Source organism: Ceratotherium simum, chromosome 11 (genome assembly GCF_057802395.1).
Source record: "Ceratotherium simum simum isolate JZ-2026a chromosome 11, ASM5780239v1, whole genome shotgun sequence".
In the NCBI taxonomy this organism is placed as follows: Eukaryota; Metazoa; Chordata; class Mammalia; order Perissodactyla; family Rhinocerotidae; genus Ceratotherium; species Ceratotherium simum.
In genome coordinates, this window is record NC_141910.1 from 68,757,815 (window position 1) to 68,774,732 (window position 16,918).

Below are 16,918 nucleotides of genomic sequence, written 5' to 3' on the forward strand. Positions count from 1 at the left end.
TTGACTCCCAACTCTGTCCCTTGGGAGCTAAGGACCCATAAAGTTACTTAACATGTATGTGCCCACGTAAGATGAAGGGAATACGCACTATCTCATACAGCTATTAGGAGGACAAAACGAACTACTATGAACTACTACACCCTTCATGCCTAGCCCAGTGCTTACTGCACCATGGATACTCATCAAATGACCGCCACTGATAACTTATTCCCTGCAGAAAGGTGGAGAGCAACTAGGCCTTGCAGGGATTTCTGAAGTGCTCAAAGTGCTAAAGCTGTGGGGTGGTGGGCAATGTACCAGTCACAACGTCCAGGCCTTGTCCTGCTTTCAGTTTTCCAGAAAATCAAGAAAAGAAGGGGCTGCTTTTGTTTTAATACTGCAGCTGCTCATGTTGACAACTGAGCGCAAGCTAGTTTGCTCAGGATTCCACCATGTGGTCCTTCTATACCTGGAGGCAAACATCCAAAAGCTGGCAAGGACTCAGAGCTGTCCCAAGGGAGAGATTAGCTCTTTAAACCACACAGACCCCAGTTATCTAATCTATAAAGTGAAGATAACACCGACTCATCTTATGGGATTGTTATAAGGATTAAATAAGCTAAGGTGTGTAAAAGCAATTAGCTATATTCTATATACAAAGCCAGGTATGGCATTATCTCCATTTTACAGCTGAGAAAACCCAGGTATAGAGATCAGCTGAATGAAGATAAAGAGCTAGTTGCTTGAGGTGGGCGGACAGACCCCAGCCTCCTGCCTCCCAAGTTGTCAGCATCCTGGGCTGGCCTCTCTCCCAGCCGCCGGCCCAGTCACCCTGCTGGGCTTCCCTCTGCATCCTCCTGGGATCCCTTTCACTGCTTTCCTTCTGGTTGGATCCTCTTTCTGACTCACACATCTGCCTCTTTCTTGGCTTCCCTCTTCATTTTGCTAAAGCACATCCTTTAGGAGTTTCAGAGAACACATGGGAGCTAAACTTTTTGAGCCTAGTATGTCTTAAAATATCTCTAATTCTACTCTCATGCTTAGTTGGCTGGGTATAATTCCAGGTTAGAATTATGCTCCTCAGGATTTTACTGGCAGTGCTCCATGCTTTCAAGTTTCCAGTGTTACTGATGAGACGTTGATGCCATTGTGATTCTTAACCATCCACATGCTTTCTAGAAGCAAGTAAGATCTTTTGCAATTTCACACGGAGATGCCTTGGGGTGGGTCCTTTCCCCTCCTGAGCTGGGCACTCTCACGCCCCTCAATCTGGAGATGCAAATCCTTCAGTTTTGGAAACCGTCTTTTGTACTGTTGCCTTCACACGTCCTCCTCTCTGATTTTCTCTTCTCTTTTTCTGAAATGGCTGTCAGTGAATGCTGGACCTTGAGGATTAATCCTTGTCTCATCTTCTATCCATTTCCCACTTTTTTGTCTTTTGATCTATTTTCTGAGAGATTTCTTCTACTCCAACCCTCCTCATGGAATTTTTACATACATTTTCTTACATTAATTGTCTCCCCCCCCCTTTCTTTAACAACAAGCTGCATCTCACTCTTCCCTTCCATATACAGTGGCTATTCTGATTTCTCTGGAATTAAATATATTTTCTTTAAAGTTTTCTTCTGCTCTTTGCATCGTCTCTGTTTCCCTCAAGTTCTTTTTTCTGTTTATTTTGGACTCTTTCATTCCAGAGGCTGTTCATTCATATTTAAGAGCGAGGCACTAAGAAGCTGGCTGGCAGCTCTGCATGCATAGAAGGGGCTTATCCACTGAGTGGCTGGGAGGTTAGGTGGCAGGCTGACTTTTTCACTAGACGACCTCCCTTCTTAGCATCTCAGATCTCTTCCCTGGGACCATTCAGTTTCTCCCGTTAAAAAAAAAAAGCTCCAATGTGACTCAGTGTTGAGACCCTAATGAGCATGTTTGCCGGTGTCCAGGGAGCAGGGCTGGAAAGGGGGCTAGGGCTCCACAGTTCAGTATGCGTGCTGTCAGCCTGTCTGGGGCAGTAATAAATGGGCAATGAACTTGAAAAAAGCCCCACGAGATTTCAAATTAACCCAAGTAAAAACCTTAGGCACAGCAAGAGCTTTTTATTTTTACCATTTCCAACTGAAATATTTCACAAGTGAAGACAGGGAGAGAGACCAAGAGCCTTATGATCTGGGTCTTTCCCCTTCCTGTTGTTAACTTATACATTATGTTCCCTTGTTTCTGCCCTTCTAAGGCCAGACTTACAAGCCTGCCATCATCACCATTTCAAGAATGATGAGGTATTTTTTCACTTGTTATGAGTTTGCTGACAGGAGAAATGAGAAAGACCCTGTTGTTTGCGACCTACACAGACAGCATTATTGAGTTCTTGACCTGGTCTGGTCGTCCACGACCTTTAGGACAAGCTAGGGGAGAAAAACAGGAAAGAGATGCTGGGACGATCCCAGTGCATGTTCCCCTGTGGAAGAACCACTCGGCAGGGTCACGAACACCCTCGCAGCCTGCCCACTTCTTCAGAATTCTGTTCCCATGACGAGGACGGTGCAGGGCTGCCAAGCACAAGAAAGAACTCCATTCACCCCACATCACCAAGCACCTACCGCAGGCAAGAAGTACCAACTCCATATTTCCACTTGCTTAAAAAGTGAGACTTTTTTTAGGCGCTGCATTTGGAGCATAAAAGGCCTTTAAATATTCATGCTAATTTCTGTGCTTTGATTATAGGTTACCTTGCTGTGTAAGACGGGTCTGAAACATATTTATTAAATATTATAAGTTTAAATTCTACTATAAGTACTAGAAACAGACTACTCTACACAGTTTAGAAACTATTAAATATTGAAGTCAGAGGCCCTTAACAAGATGAATGCATTTATCCATTTTGTCCCACAGCTGTGTACATTTAAAATGCCGAGCTGAATTTTAAAACTCTTGTTAGAGTAAAAATTCCAATTCTAAAATTTATTCCAAAGTGACCTAACGTGTAGAGAAAATATAATGCCTTTAGGTACCACATGAGCTATGAAATTTATTCTTAGTTTATCAAACAAACCTTAATTATCCTCTATTGAGCTGCCTTTCCAACTAAAGTGACTGTAGGCGTTTCACATGCTGCCCGATAGCTGCATGTGCATAATGACACTTACCAGGTTTTTGAAAAGCGCCGTCAACTCCTTTGTAAACACGGAGAACTTCAGGAACGCACTTCCCAAATCCGGGTCATCTCTGCACACGCAGTTGCCACCGAACTTCTCCAGAGCTTGGGTGTACTGCTCTTCGTTCTCCACGTGAGCTACAATAGCAACGTGAGACGCACTGTTAACGTTTCAGCCTCACCATCCCCACCAGGCTCTTCTTAGTCGTGAATAAAATCAAAAGCATTAGAATAGAAATCTGAGAAAAGTCACGTTGCACCAGGAACAGAAATAACTCTGCAGTCCTGACAACATCCCAGTGTGCCGGCAACCGATCCCCAAGAACAAGTACGAGTCCTGGGAGGAAAGAGCCTCACACGAGTCCCACGGCCTCCAGCTCCTCAGATGAGCCTGCCTGCCGAGGGCACTCCAACGCCTTCCACATCTCCCGGGACTCCTCCTTGGCCTACAAGATGGCAAGAGTCATGAATCAAGTCAACAGACTCAGCCCTCCCCTAGACACTCAGCAAAAAATGTCCGCTCCTCTCTAGCTCGGAGCTCACGACTCCAATCCGGAGCCACAAACCACAGCTTCTTTCAACACAGGAGGAGCCGTGGTCCTCGGGGCACAGGCCAGGGCAGCAAAGGTTAGTTGGGTGCCTCTGTGCCTCTGTTCATGATGTGTCCTGTGCCCAGAGCCCTGCCTTCCCCAACTCCTGTGCATGCCACAGACTCATCCTTTCTCCAGGAAGCCCTCAATGACTCTGCCCTATGCCCTGGGTGTCTGGCTTTGGCACCTTCTTGTCCTTGCACTTCACATGTTACAGTGAAATTGTCTGATAAATGTGTTCCCCCATATGTTGGAAGTGTTTAGAGCATAGGGACTTAGTTTCATTCATCTTTGTGCCTGAAATATAAGACAACACACATGTTGTTTGAACAAAAAAAGCAAACCCTGGTCATCTATCTGAGGGCATTTGACTACCATTAGGCCTCAAAGCAGCAGCTTAAAAAGTGAAAACCTGGATTCTGGGTCTCCAGCTCAGTGGTTCCCAATCCCTGTTGGACATTGAAATCATACATGGATCTTGATCAAGCTGTAGAGAAGCCAGAGTCCCATCAGACCTGATTCAAGAACGGGGAAGGGGATAGGGGACATGGGTAATCTGGTAAGTTAATGTGGCTGAATATAATTCCTTCACTTCAGGTCAGGCATTTTTAAATGAATCCAGCCAGCCTATAACAAAACAATTTCTGTTTGCATGGACACCTGATTTCTATTTTTTCATCATTTCAATTAGAAACGTAATACAACTTTACAGGCACGACAAGGCAGGCAGACATGCAGCATAAACTTGTATGTGAACTTCACTAAACTCTTCCTCAGGGAAATAAAACCACTGTCAGCCAAAACCAATGCCTGGGCTGGGCCTGACAACCGGTGCAAATGAGGGAACATTTATTTGTGGAGAGCAGCCCTTGACCCTGAGCCAGATCCCCATGATCCATGAATGGTGTGCACACCCACCCCACCAGGGAGGCGCTTTGCTCTTGACCTCCAGTGGCATTTGGATGCCTTAGGGGATTCCTAAGTGGATCTAACAAACACAAGAGAAAATTAATTTCACTGTTCAAGCCCTTTTCCTCTTTTTTTTTTTTCCTTGACATCCCAGAAAAAGACCTGAGAGTTCTGGATAAATTAAATGCTTTTCTGAGACTACACTCAGCAAATGAGTTAAGACAGAAACACAGATCCTGAAGTATATATGCAGAGTGAGAAGAGCCCTCAGAAGACCTGGGTTCCAGTCCTATGCCTTCCAGTAAATAGGCATGACCTTGGTAAGTCATTGACTCTCACTGGGGCTCCTCCTCAGCCACATGAAGGTTAAAGGCCCGCTGTGTGATACTCACAAGGTGAAGGTAAGAATCAAAGAACGAGGTAAGAATACAGTTCAACTACACTCAGTACACACACAACAGCACTGACAATAGTTCAGAGCAGCACAGATGTCATTTATTTTGAGCACAAACGATTTTACTCATGTTTTTTCTCCACTTCAGAACAACTTTATAAGACATGTACTTTCTCATAATGCTGAAAGGAAATTGGGGCTCAAAGAGATCAAATGACTTGTTCTAGGAAACAGAAAGTGGCAGAGCTGGGGTGCAAACCCAAGTTTGTCTGATGCCAAAGCCCATTCTTCTTCTACTCTGCTACACTGATGTTTGTTTCATTGCTAAAAATAGCTTACCTTGCCCAAACCAAAAGTACCCAAGTTTTAGATTTTTAAAATTCCATTTTGGAGATGGATCAGTTATACGTTCTATTTCACTCAACTTACAATTCTAGAACATGTGGTCAACAGCGAAGGGCAGTTCCTTTCAAACCACATGCTATTTTATAACTATGTCAAAATTGGTGGTCAAGTCATGGGCAATTCCAGTGTGGTTTTAGAAGGGAGTGACAGCCACAAGCAGACGTCTGGTGCTGATGTCACTCCACTGGGTGAGAGAAACAAGAATGTGTGGTGCCCTTCCAAATGGTGCCTGAACCCTCACAGCTGCTCTAAGTGAATACCCCCAGGGCAGGGGAAGGCAATTAGCTTTTAGTAAATGCCTATTAGCCTGCCTTTAGCCTTGTGTCCAATTTAACCTGATAACACTACAAGGTGTTGTTACTATCATCCCCATTATCTTTTGAATAAAGTGGAGTTCAGAGGGGTTATATGATTTGCCCAATATGATTTGGTAAGCGGTGGGGCAGGGGTCAAACCCACCCTCTGCTCACTGTGCAGGCTGCCGCCCAGCCCATGGTCACCTGTGGGAGAGAGGAACCTTCGTTCTCTCCAACCTGACCAACCTGACACAGAGGAGAAGCAAACAGCAAGGCTTCATGATCCAGCACCAAGAAGTATGAACGAACTTCCTATCATCCTTCCTTCTGGGCTTCTCAACTGACCACCTGGTAGAGGTTATTATTTTTTTTTTTTAATTCTTTCTCTTACAAATCTTCAGAATAATGTGTTGATCCCTGCAACCCCAATGCTGATCAGTGAGTCTTCTGGCTCATCACCATCATCACCTCACGTATGTATATTTAAAGTGTTCTGATCCACTGCAATGATTATTTTCTGATGTTCAAACTGTCCCAGGTTAGGTCAGTGGGAACTTCTTCACGCTGATCTAGTTGGAATTTTTAACGCAAATTTCTCTTCTTGCAAACAAATTTGAAGGTTCTTGATAAAGACCATAGCCCTGTGGCTCTCTGTCTTCCCGTAACACCTAGCATGGTGCCCACTGTAAGAACAGTAAACTCTCCATAAATACATATTAACTGACTGTCCTACACCTCCAGATCGCTCAAAGTTTGAGATTTTCCTACTAGAGAACAGCAAGTAGTTGAGTGCCTTTACTTCTCTTTTGCCAAAAACAAATTTAAAATAGGAACCTAAAATAAATAGCTTGGGAATAAAGTTTCTGGAAAGAACCCAAACCGGGTCTATCAGCTTTTATTTACAGAATTGTGAAAGCTGTTCTTCTAAAAAGAGCTCACTCTATCACTTCCCCCCTGTTCAAATATATCTTTAACTCTGGTTTTCATTAATGATCCAGATCCAAGAATCTTTGATGTGGGAGGGACTTAGGAAAATGAGAATCTGAGTCACTGAGACCACAGCACATGAGACCACATTTCTTCTCAATTCTAACCCAGCAGCCCTCCCATTTCCCACACCTCACTGCACAAAAGTCATGCTTTCTACCAATCCATTCAAAAGGATGAAATGAGAGACTCTCACAGGAAAATCTACTATGGAACCAGCAAGTACGTGCATATACTGAGTTTAGAAGTAAAGGATGGGTTTTGTTGTATGCTTTTTCTTTTACTTGTTTCTCTTATTTAAAAAAATTGGTATCCAGGAGAAGGCCCAGTGCATGCAGTTGAAGCAAAAACTGTTGCATCAAAAAAGGATGAAAGGCAGCCCCTTTCCTCCTACTCAACAACAGGCCATAGCACAGTGGGGAAGAAAGCCACTGACCCAGTGCTGCCAAAAGACAAGAAGGGTCCCATGGCCAATTTGCCTTCAACCACCTTCCCCCCTTCCATCTCAAACATTTCACTCATCACTTCCAGCCCTGCAACAGGGTGTGGCAGTACACAAGGGTGTGACACCAAGACCAGTGTGATCAACATCTAGGGAAAGATACATCAGTCCATGCACTGATGGCCTGCAATGGGCCAGGCAACGCACTGGGCGCTGATGATTCAGAGCCACCAAGAAGGGGACATTTGAGCTGGGGCTCCCAGGTCAGGTAGGAATTTCTAAACAGAAAAGCAGCAGGAGCAGGAAGGTATCAACCCCAGGGGAACATCAAGGAGTCCTGTGTGTTTGGAGGTTGTGAACACTTTCTCGGTTTTAGAGCCCCTGCCTGTATGCAGCTTTGACTGTCAAAACCATCACAGGGCAGCACAGGCTGCACTGTCCACCCTCCACAGGGCCATCCATGCCCACTACAGGGTCTTTTCAGTCCAAAGGATCCTGAAAGGGGACCTGGTCTAGAGTCTTCTCTCTACAGACAAGGAAACCAAAGGTCAGAGAGGGAGCTGATTTGCTCAAGTTCACAGAGCTAGTCTGCAGCAGAGCTGGAACAAGAACCCAGGTTTCCTGATGCCCAGTCTTCCAGTGTTCTTCCAAACATGCTAGGAACTGTTTCTTCATTTGCTCACCACACAGTCTCTATTCTCAGCTCTCAGCTAACACAAATGTGTTACAATCCTGCAGCCAAGCACACGCACTTGTAACCCAAATAACAAGGAGAAATGGGGCAGGCAGTGGGCAGCCTGATGGCCACTTCGCCTCAGCCTCAGTGCTCTCTCTGTCTAGAACCCTCCAACCCCTGCTCCTGGCCAGACTGCTGGGCAGGCAGGAGGTCAGGCCAAGGCAACTCATCTGCTGACACTGCACATACCAACCATCTGCACAGAGAGCTCTGCAAAGGGTGTATCTGAAAGAGACACATGTTCTCTGCAGTAGCAGCTTTCTAAAGACACTCCCTAGATGACATGGTGACTAATATTCAAACGTGAGCCACAATTTTAACGTGAGGACTCAACATAAAGGAGACCATTTCCCCTCAAGCTGTCAGCTCTACATATCGCCTGGTTTCAGGTCTAACATGTGCCACACAAGCTCATGGGAAAGCAATTTCTTATAGTCAAAGATAATCCCCATTTCTTAACAGGATCTCTACCCTGTGAACATCCCATGGGAGAAAACCATTTTTAGAACTTTATTTCTAGAGTCATCCCAGATAAAAATCCTTCAATTCACAATTTGGTAATCTGCATCAAAAGTCTTAAAAACATTTTGCCATCCAATAATCCCACTTTTAGAAATCTATCCTAAGGAAATAATCAGGGTGATCAGAGATATACAGAACAATTCATGAAGAGTGAAAACTGAAAATGTAGAAAGCCCCAACCAGATGGAAATGGTTAAATAACAGTATAACTACAAAATGGAACATCATGTAGGCTTTTAAAACCATGATATAGGAATATGGTCAGGATAGAATGCCAGTTAAAAAAAGGCAGGACACAAAACTGTGTATTTAGTCTCAATTTTGTAAAAAATGTAGAGAAGAGGCTGCAAGGAAAATACATAAAAATGCTAATGTAGTGGTAAAAATAGCAAATGCTCAGTAATTTGTGGCTGGTACATGCCAGGTAGCAGGACAAGTACTTGCTGTCTGATACCGTCTTCTTCTTCGAGTGGGTATTTTACAGATGAGGGAACAGCCTGTGGGGGCACAAACACCTGGCCCAGGGTGGCAGCTCTGACCTGCAGTCACAGTCGGGGGCAGGCCTCAGACCAAGAGCACACCACAGGCTCTCTCGTCACCCAGAGAGTGGGACCTAGCTGGGGTCAGGACTGTGTTCTATTGCTTTTCTGAATTTTCTAAATTTTCTAAACTAAGCTCATATTATCTCATAATCAGAAATCAATATAAAGAAATCTGAAGTGTCAGCTACAATGGCTAGATTATCTTCGTTCTCTGTGCCTGGGCCTATTGAGAATACTACAATCTGTCTTTCTCCATCAAAGTTTCTCCTGGACAAGTTGACATGACAGAGAGAGCCTTTGGAACCTAAGTACCTGCATCACCCCTGACAAGACACAGGTACCTTCAACCAAAAAGGGTTTGATGAGAACGCCCTTCCTATTTCCAGCCCATCTGAGCCCACACTCAGGCCAAGCAAATGGAAAGACGGCCTCCCTCCTGGAGCTCCACCACCTGCCATTTCCTCCAGTTTCTCCAATACACTGTGCTCTTCCTACTTTCAAAATTCATTTCCATTAAGTCTTTCATGGAGCGTCTCCTCTGACCTTACGGAAACCACCAGTCCTCATGGATGTTACCACGGTATGTATCTAGGCTGGTTATGTCTAGAACAGGCAGCTAGCAATGGAGTTAATAAGGTCAAGGTGTGGGTTGACTATTAAAATATGAAAACTTTTGTCTGTGATCACCTCATTGTCTTTGATCTTGCCCTACATTAATGACAACAAAATGACAGCTGGAAGTCTATGTGAATAACTTAACACCACTCCAATTACCTCCATATAAAACTCCTCCTGCTCACAGACCTATACTTGGAAGGAAAGTGAGAGTATGAAGAATTAAGACTGAGCTACTGGATGATGTCTCTTTTATGTTGGTCCTTTCTGACCCTTTAGATTACAGGCTCAGAGTACATAAAACATATCAACATTCACTTTTATTTATCCATTCTGTATTTCCTGAATACCCACTATCATCAAGAACATTCCGGATACTAAAGGATAAAATCCAATCATGGTGAAAGCCTATTATGCAGCAAGCACTAATGAATATAAAGATTCATGAAGCAGAGCCTCTGCCCACAAGGAACAAGTCTCCAATAAGAAAGACCCACACACTAATCAATTCAGTGCAAATATAGGGGCGAGACAGAGAATAACACAGGGAATTCGGGGTGCCTGGTACAGCACAGCATGGGGAAAGGCAGCAGATGAGGAGGATAGAAAGGCAGGCAGGGGCCAGACAAAGGACTTCATCCCAGGTAACGGAGGGCCCGAAAAGGTTGACATGATAAGACCTGCATTTAAAGAAGTCGAATTTACGGGCCGGCCCTGTGGCTTGGTGGTTAAGTGCGCGCGCTGCGATGCTGGCGGCCCGGGTTCGGATCCCGGGTGCGCATCGAGGCACCACTTCTCTGTCCATCCTGAGGCCGAGTCCCACATACAGCAACTAGAAGGGTGTGCAGCTGTGACATACAACTATCTACTGGGGCTTTGGGGGCAAAAAATAAATAAAATCTTTAAAAAAAAAAATAAAGAAGTCGAATTTGAATTTTGTTTAGTGATGTGCTCAGAGGTAACCATAACAGGAAGTAGTTACATATTCTTGTAGCAGACCATGTGGACAATCAGAATAGGAACAAATAAAGTGTATGGTTTCTTTTCATTGTTAAAAAAAAAAAAAAAAAGTTGAATTTGGAGGGGACAAAAAGGAATAAAGCTTGGTACCTGCCAACATACAATTTAGCAAGACAAAGATAAACATGCAACAACAATCCATTGTGGTACACATTATAGGGGCTACAAATACAGCATCATAGGAAACAGCACTATATTAGAAAAAGAGTGAATTTTCTGGAGTCTGGTGATAAGAAAGGCTTTTCAGAGGAGGTGAACGTACAGGTGAAACTCTGAAGGAGTTTCCTCCTTCAGAATCCAGTATAGGATGAGATTACAACAGCTGCCTGCTGCTTACCTCACCCTAGACTCTGCTTATCTGAAGAGCTACTTGCCATCCTTGGGTACTCCGAGACCAAATCGGCAAAGGAGACAGAGACCTTGCTAAAGAATGGGCAGGGCTCTCCTTTAGCCTGGAAACCCAAGGTGTCCGGCATGCAAAGAAGGGGGGGTGAATCAACGTTTGTTGAATGTGGATGACCAGCTATTAGAAACTTTACATCCAATTACCAAGATGCTCTGTGTTGGCCAAGCAATTTGGTCGGCTACATTACAGAATGTGCATTTTGCCACACAAATTGCATTCAGCCTTTTTTCCTTGGTTTTTACCTCCTCATACCTGAGGGATACAATTCTCATTACTTTCTGATGCTCACCAGATGCTCCCCACCCCACCTCCACAGAGAGCACAGCAGACTAGGAGAGACGACGACTCCTCTGGAGTGATGAGGTTCCTGGGGTCCTCATCCCTCAGGGACAAGTGGCTCCTGGAAAATCAATGGTCTCCAAAGCCTCACATAACAATGGCTACCATTTATGTAGGAGAGATTTCATCTATATATACACATAATGTTTCATCTTTACAACTCTGCGGGATTTTATAGATGAAGAAACAGGTTCAGAGATATTTGCTGAATAATATAGTCAATGTTTTACAGTAAGTAAGGCAAAGAGCCAACTCTGTGACGGTATCTACACGTGTAAAACATGGAGGTTTGGCTAGACTAATGGTTCTCACAGACACCAATAAAAATCATAAAAATATTTTGGATTATTTCTCCAGAAAAATGTTACATAATTTCTCATACAATTTTTGGGATGCACAGACTCCTTAAGCCCGTCCACAGACCCAACATACCAGGTGAAAAAGCCCTGGCCTAGATGAGCTTAAATTCCCTACCAAATAACTATGATGACCCTAAGTATGATTTATGTTAATACTTGGGACTTAAGTCACAAATCTTAGCATTCCTTCAGATTTGCTATCCTTCCATGATTAATATGTTGATCACTGCTGACAGGATTCCACAAGTTACCCATCTAAATTCCAACCATTATTCTTAACCAGCAGAGAAGAGATAGCTAGAATCTCGGAGCCTTGTAACTGGAAGACATCTCAAGTTCTTAGAGTCCACGTTTCCACCTCACCCTAACAACTTCCTTAGGGACAGAGAGCCACCAACCTTCTTCTGTAACCCTTCCGACAACCAACTGACCACTGGGGCTGCCCACCCAGCTAACTTCTCCCTCATAATTAAGTCAAAACCTGCTCTCATGAAACTACCCTCTAGAGAGGAACAGATAATATGTCCCACTTCTGCATCTCAGAGAAAGCCTTCAGATACGCCTTCTCCCACCCTCCCCAAGCTAGGAAGTCCTAGGTCATTCCCAACGTCCCTCCTACAATGAGGTTTTCAGCTCTGTGCTTTTGAAGTTCCTCTTAAAATGCTGCTCTTACGGTTCAATAATGGGACAACTACCTTCTTTTTTAGAAGCACTACATACTTCCCTAAGGTCCCTGTGACTCACCTTTGAGCACATGCTCATACTGAACTTGTGATCAACCAAAACCACCTGGAGTTTTTTGCTAGGATCACTATGGCTCGGACAGATGATATCCAGGACGTTCCCACAGTATCATGCTTGGTTTCCCTCCACTGTGTCCCCTCATTCACATCCTGCCTGTGCACCGGGCAGTGGTGCCACGGTCAAAGCAGAGACAGAAGGCCGATCTGGATTTGAATCTCAGCTCCTCTAACTGTAACTATATAACCCTGTATAAATCACTACCCTGTGCCTCAGTGACCACCTCTGTAAATGGAGTTACTGATTATATCTAACTCACACAGTTGTTGTGAGGATTAAATTTACATATTTATTTAGCACAGTGCTTGGCCTATAATAAACACTTCGTGAGTGTCAGATTTTTATTATTGTTATTATGTTTCCACCCTCAAGTTTATAAACATCAATATAGATGTACTTTATCATTTGTTATAATCTCTTATTCTTTTATCACAGATATAGTATACATATATTTTGTATCGTGAATTTTACTGTCTGAAGATTTCATCATAAGCATCTTTCTTCATGTTGTTGCATAACCATAATTCCATCAAGTAGCTATATCCTAATTTAGTTATAGGCTTTCAGTCTTCACCATAATAAGCAATGCAACAATGCAATGAGCATCTTTGTGCATATTTCCGTATAAAGATTTTTTTCTTGATGTGCACTGCCAAACTGCTTTCCAAAAACTCCATGCACCAGTTTTCAATGCCATGACGAAGTAGCACCGTATTCTTGCCAAACACTGAGGATTATGATGATTTAGTTATCTTCTCATGAAACCGGTAGAAAATCATGCCAGATATAGTACCTTCTTAATGCACAGTGAAACTTCATTTCCTAAACTATTACACATATTTCTTTTGAACTGCTTTATGACATCTATAATAGAAACAATTCTCTGTATTAATTTCAAGCTCTGTATTAATTTAATAGCCATATTCTAATTAGTATTGCAAATAAAAGGGAGAAACAAAGTTGTTGAATTCTCATTTTCTTTTGTAGGTGGAAGATGGTAAGGGTTTGAGGGGAAAATCAATGTTTCTTTCTTTGTATTTTTCATCTCGAAGATGTGAAAATTTCTCTAGGACATTCAGATCGAGGGTAAAGAAGGGATATCCCACTCTTAGTAAGAATAGCTCCACCAGTCTTTAAGATAGAATAATTCTAGAGAATTGAAAATGAAAGTCTTTCATTGCTTCCTTCTTGATAAAGACGAATTTTTCCACCCACTGATATGTCAAACACAGCTGAAAAATGTTAGCTTCAACTTCCCAGGGGGGAAAAAACACCTTTGGGCTGAGGCAGAGCTCGGGAAATTTTAGACTAATAAAAGTTTTAGAATAAATATGAACTGGGTCTTTTTTTTTTAAAGAGGTCAGACAGCAGTCTCTTATGAGTGGGAAAAATTATTGTAGAAACAGCTTTTCAACAAATCATTACAATAACGCTTTTGCAAACCTGTACACAAGACATTCCAGAAAATACATATAGCTGGGTTGTCATCCTTTTCAACACAGGGAGAAAACATAATATACTGGCTATTGTGTAAGGAAACTATTGTTCTGTATATATGGGGACAACACTGACACCCTTTTGGCCCAGTTCAGTGTTTAAAGTCGGCGCGGGGTGGGGTTCCTACGGTAGTATTCTCAAAGATCAGCAGCTTCAGCATCACCTGGGAACTTAGTCGATTAGCAAATACTCAGGCTCCATCCTGCACCTGCTGAACCAGAAACTCGAAGAGCAGGGCCCAGCAATCTGTGTTTTAATAAGACCTCCAGGGGATTCTCGGGCACTATGAAGTTTCAGAACCACTAATCTAAAGCAGAGGTTGGCAAACTTTTTCCTAAAAAGCCAGAGAGTAAGTCTTTGCAGGTCAAGAGGCAATATTGAGGTTATCGTGTAGATGCATGGTAAGATGGTAGAAACCATTCTTAGCTTGCAGGCTGTACAAACACAGCTGGTTGCTCTAAGGCATCTCAAATCCGCCTTCCACATAAATCTATATAAATCCCCACATAGCAGAATATAGTCTGCCAGAATATACACTGCTTACTTCTAAAATTATAAGTTTCTCTCTCCACACTAAGAGGACAGTCTAAGAACTTACAGCAGAAACACAACAGCAGAAACATAACAATATATATGAATACATGAATATGAATAGTGGGCACCTGCTATGTATCTGCTGGCAGAACCGTACCTGTTACTTTTTCATATTACCTCAGTTAATCTTCACTAACAATCCTATGAAATATTAATATTCCCATTTTACATATGGGGTAACTGAGGCTCAGAAAGATGAAATAACTTTCCTAAGGTCACAGACTTTATGAGCAGCACACTAGCTTTTACTCCAGGCTTCTTGGATTCTAATACTTATGTGCCCTTTATCCTAAACTACACCACCGCCCACAATTGGTCACTGACCTCAAGGTCTTGCCATCTAATTGAGGAGCAAAGATCAACAGACATAAAACTATTAGAGAACAATAAAGAGCAATATTTACAGACTGAAAGTGCCTGCATATTAGGAACTCTTTCGTTTTTGGCTAAAGAGAAGAGTCAAAACTGATTCAACCTCAAAACTCAGAATTCAAAGGGGAAGTGTGGTAGGCAGAACCAAGTACCCTCCTCCCCCAGAGATGGCCACATCCTAATTCCTTCAAACTGTGAAGATGTTATGCTACCTGGCAAAGGGGAATGGAGGCTGTAGGCGGAATTAAAGTTGCTAATCAGCTGAATGTGGGATGAGGAGATTATTCTGGATCATCTGGGTAGGCCCAATGTAATCAGAGGGTCTTTAAATGTGGAAGAGGGAGGACTGTGGAAAAGAAGAGTCAGTGACTGCTATGGACTGAATTGTGTCCCCTCAAAATTCATATGCTGAAGCCATAACCCCCAACATGATGGTATTTGGAGGTGAGGCCTTTGGGAGGTAATCAGATTTAGATGAAGTCATGACGATGCGTCCTCATGATGGGATTAGTGTCCTTATACGAAGAGACACCAAAGAGTATGCTCACTTGCATGGGCACGCACATTCTCTCTCACTCATACTTGGTCTTGCTCTCTCCACCACGTGAGGACACAGCAAGAAGGCAGCTGTCTGCAAACCATGGAGAGAGTCTTCACCAGAACCCGACCATGCTGGCACTCTGCTTGGACTTCCAGCTCCCAAACTGTGAGAGACAAAAGTCTGTGGTTTAAACTACCAGTCTGGTATTTTGTTATGGCAGCCCACATAGACTAAGACAATGGCAGAGTGATGTAGCGTGAGAAAGATTCCACCAGCCATAGGGGGCTTTGAAGATGGAGGGAGGCCACAAGCCAAGGAATGCAAGTGGTCTCTAGAAGCTGGAAAAGGCAAGGACACTTCCTTGCCTCCAGGAAGGAACTCAGCCAACACCTTGATTTTAGCCCAGTGAGACCAAAGCTGCAAGATAAATTTGTGTCATTTAAGGCACTCCATTTGCAGTAATTTGTTACAGCAGCCATAGAAAACTAATACAAGAGAGTCAAAGAAGGCTAATGCTGTATCAAGTCTCAGCTTGATGGAGATGGGTGGGGAAGGGTGGGCAGGTGCCTTTAACAGGTGCCTGGGAAAGGAGGAGCATGTGTACAGACCAGGAATGGGGCTGGGTGGAAGACAGTGTGCAAAGACACAGACACAGTCATGACATGCTCATGAAGCAGCGAGCCAGCAGTCAGCCTGGAGCAGAGAGAGACTTGGGGGAACTGCAGATCAATTAGAGGTCATATGGAGCCAATCCATGACAAATCAGGAAAGTAGGCAGAAAAGTCTCGGTCTCACAGAAATTAAAGAACAGGAGACAGGAAAAGGTATATGGCAGGATGAGGTGTAAATACTAAATTATTTTTGCTGTTCTTTGACATACATAAAACAAGTGCTCTCCCTATGCAAGCAGTGGCCTTACGACGTCCAACACCCTAATGATCAAACCACTGTGGGGAACTTCTCTTGGAACTAACTGCCTTCAGAGCCAGAATGACTGTATAGTTGTAACACTTCTCACCAACTGTGGTCGCCAGCAGCTTAATCCCTTATCAAATATGCCTCACTCATTTCTGATGTCTAGTTCTAAAAAAATTTAATCTATCCTTAGACTCCTCTACTAAATATATTCAAAAGAACGTGCTACTTAAAGCAGTTCTAGAGAACAGTTCCAAAAATGCTGTGAACGATGTCAGCAACATCACAGGAAAAGGTATAGGGTTTCCTCAGGTGACCTTTTCGAAGCAGACAACACTTGTTCTGAAATCAAGACTTCAGGATCAGTATTCTGGCTTTAAAAAAAAAATTCAGACTCATGGCCTTATAATAACTCAAACTTGGCAGAATATAATAGATGGTAAAAGATGACAAAAATAGGAGACCCCCGGCAAGGTCAGCTCACGGTCAGCCTGCTGTATCTGCGGTTC

General features: G+C 43.3%; 1 protein-coding gene across 4 annotated transcripts in view; it reads right to left on the reverse strand.

Moving 5' to 3' along the window:
- The window catches only part of ASAP2 (ArfGAP with SH3 domain, ankyrin repeat and PH domain 2), a 181,347-nt gene that overhangs the window by 97,831 nt on the left and 66,598 nt on the right, over window positions 1-16,918 (reverse strand). For all 4 annotated transcript variants that reach the window (XM_087437175.1, XM_087437174.1, XM_087437177.1 and 1 more), the window contains exon 3: window positions 3,120-3,265. In XM_087437175.1, coding sequence (XP_087293301.1) covers window positions 3,120-3,265 — 146 coding nt within the window. The remainder of the gene's footprint in view (window positions 1-3,119; window positions 3,266-16,918) is intronic.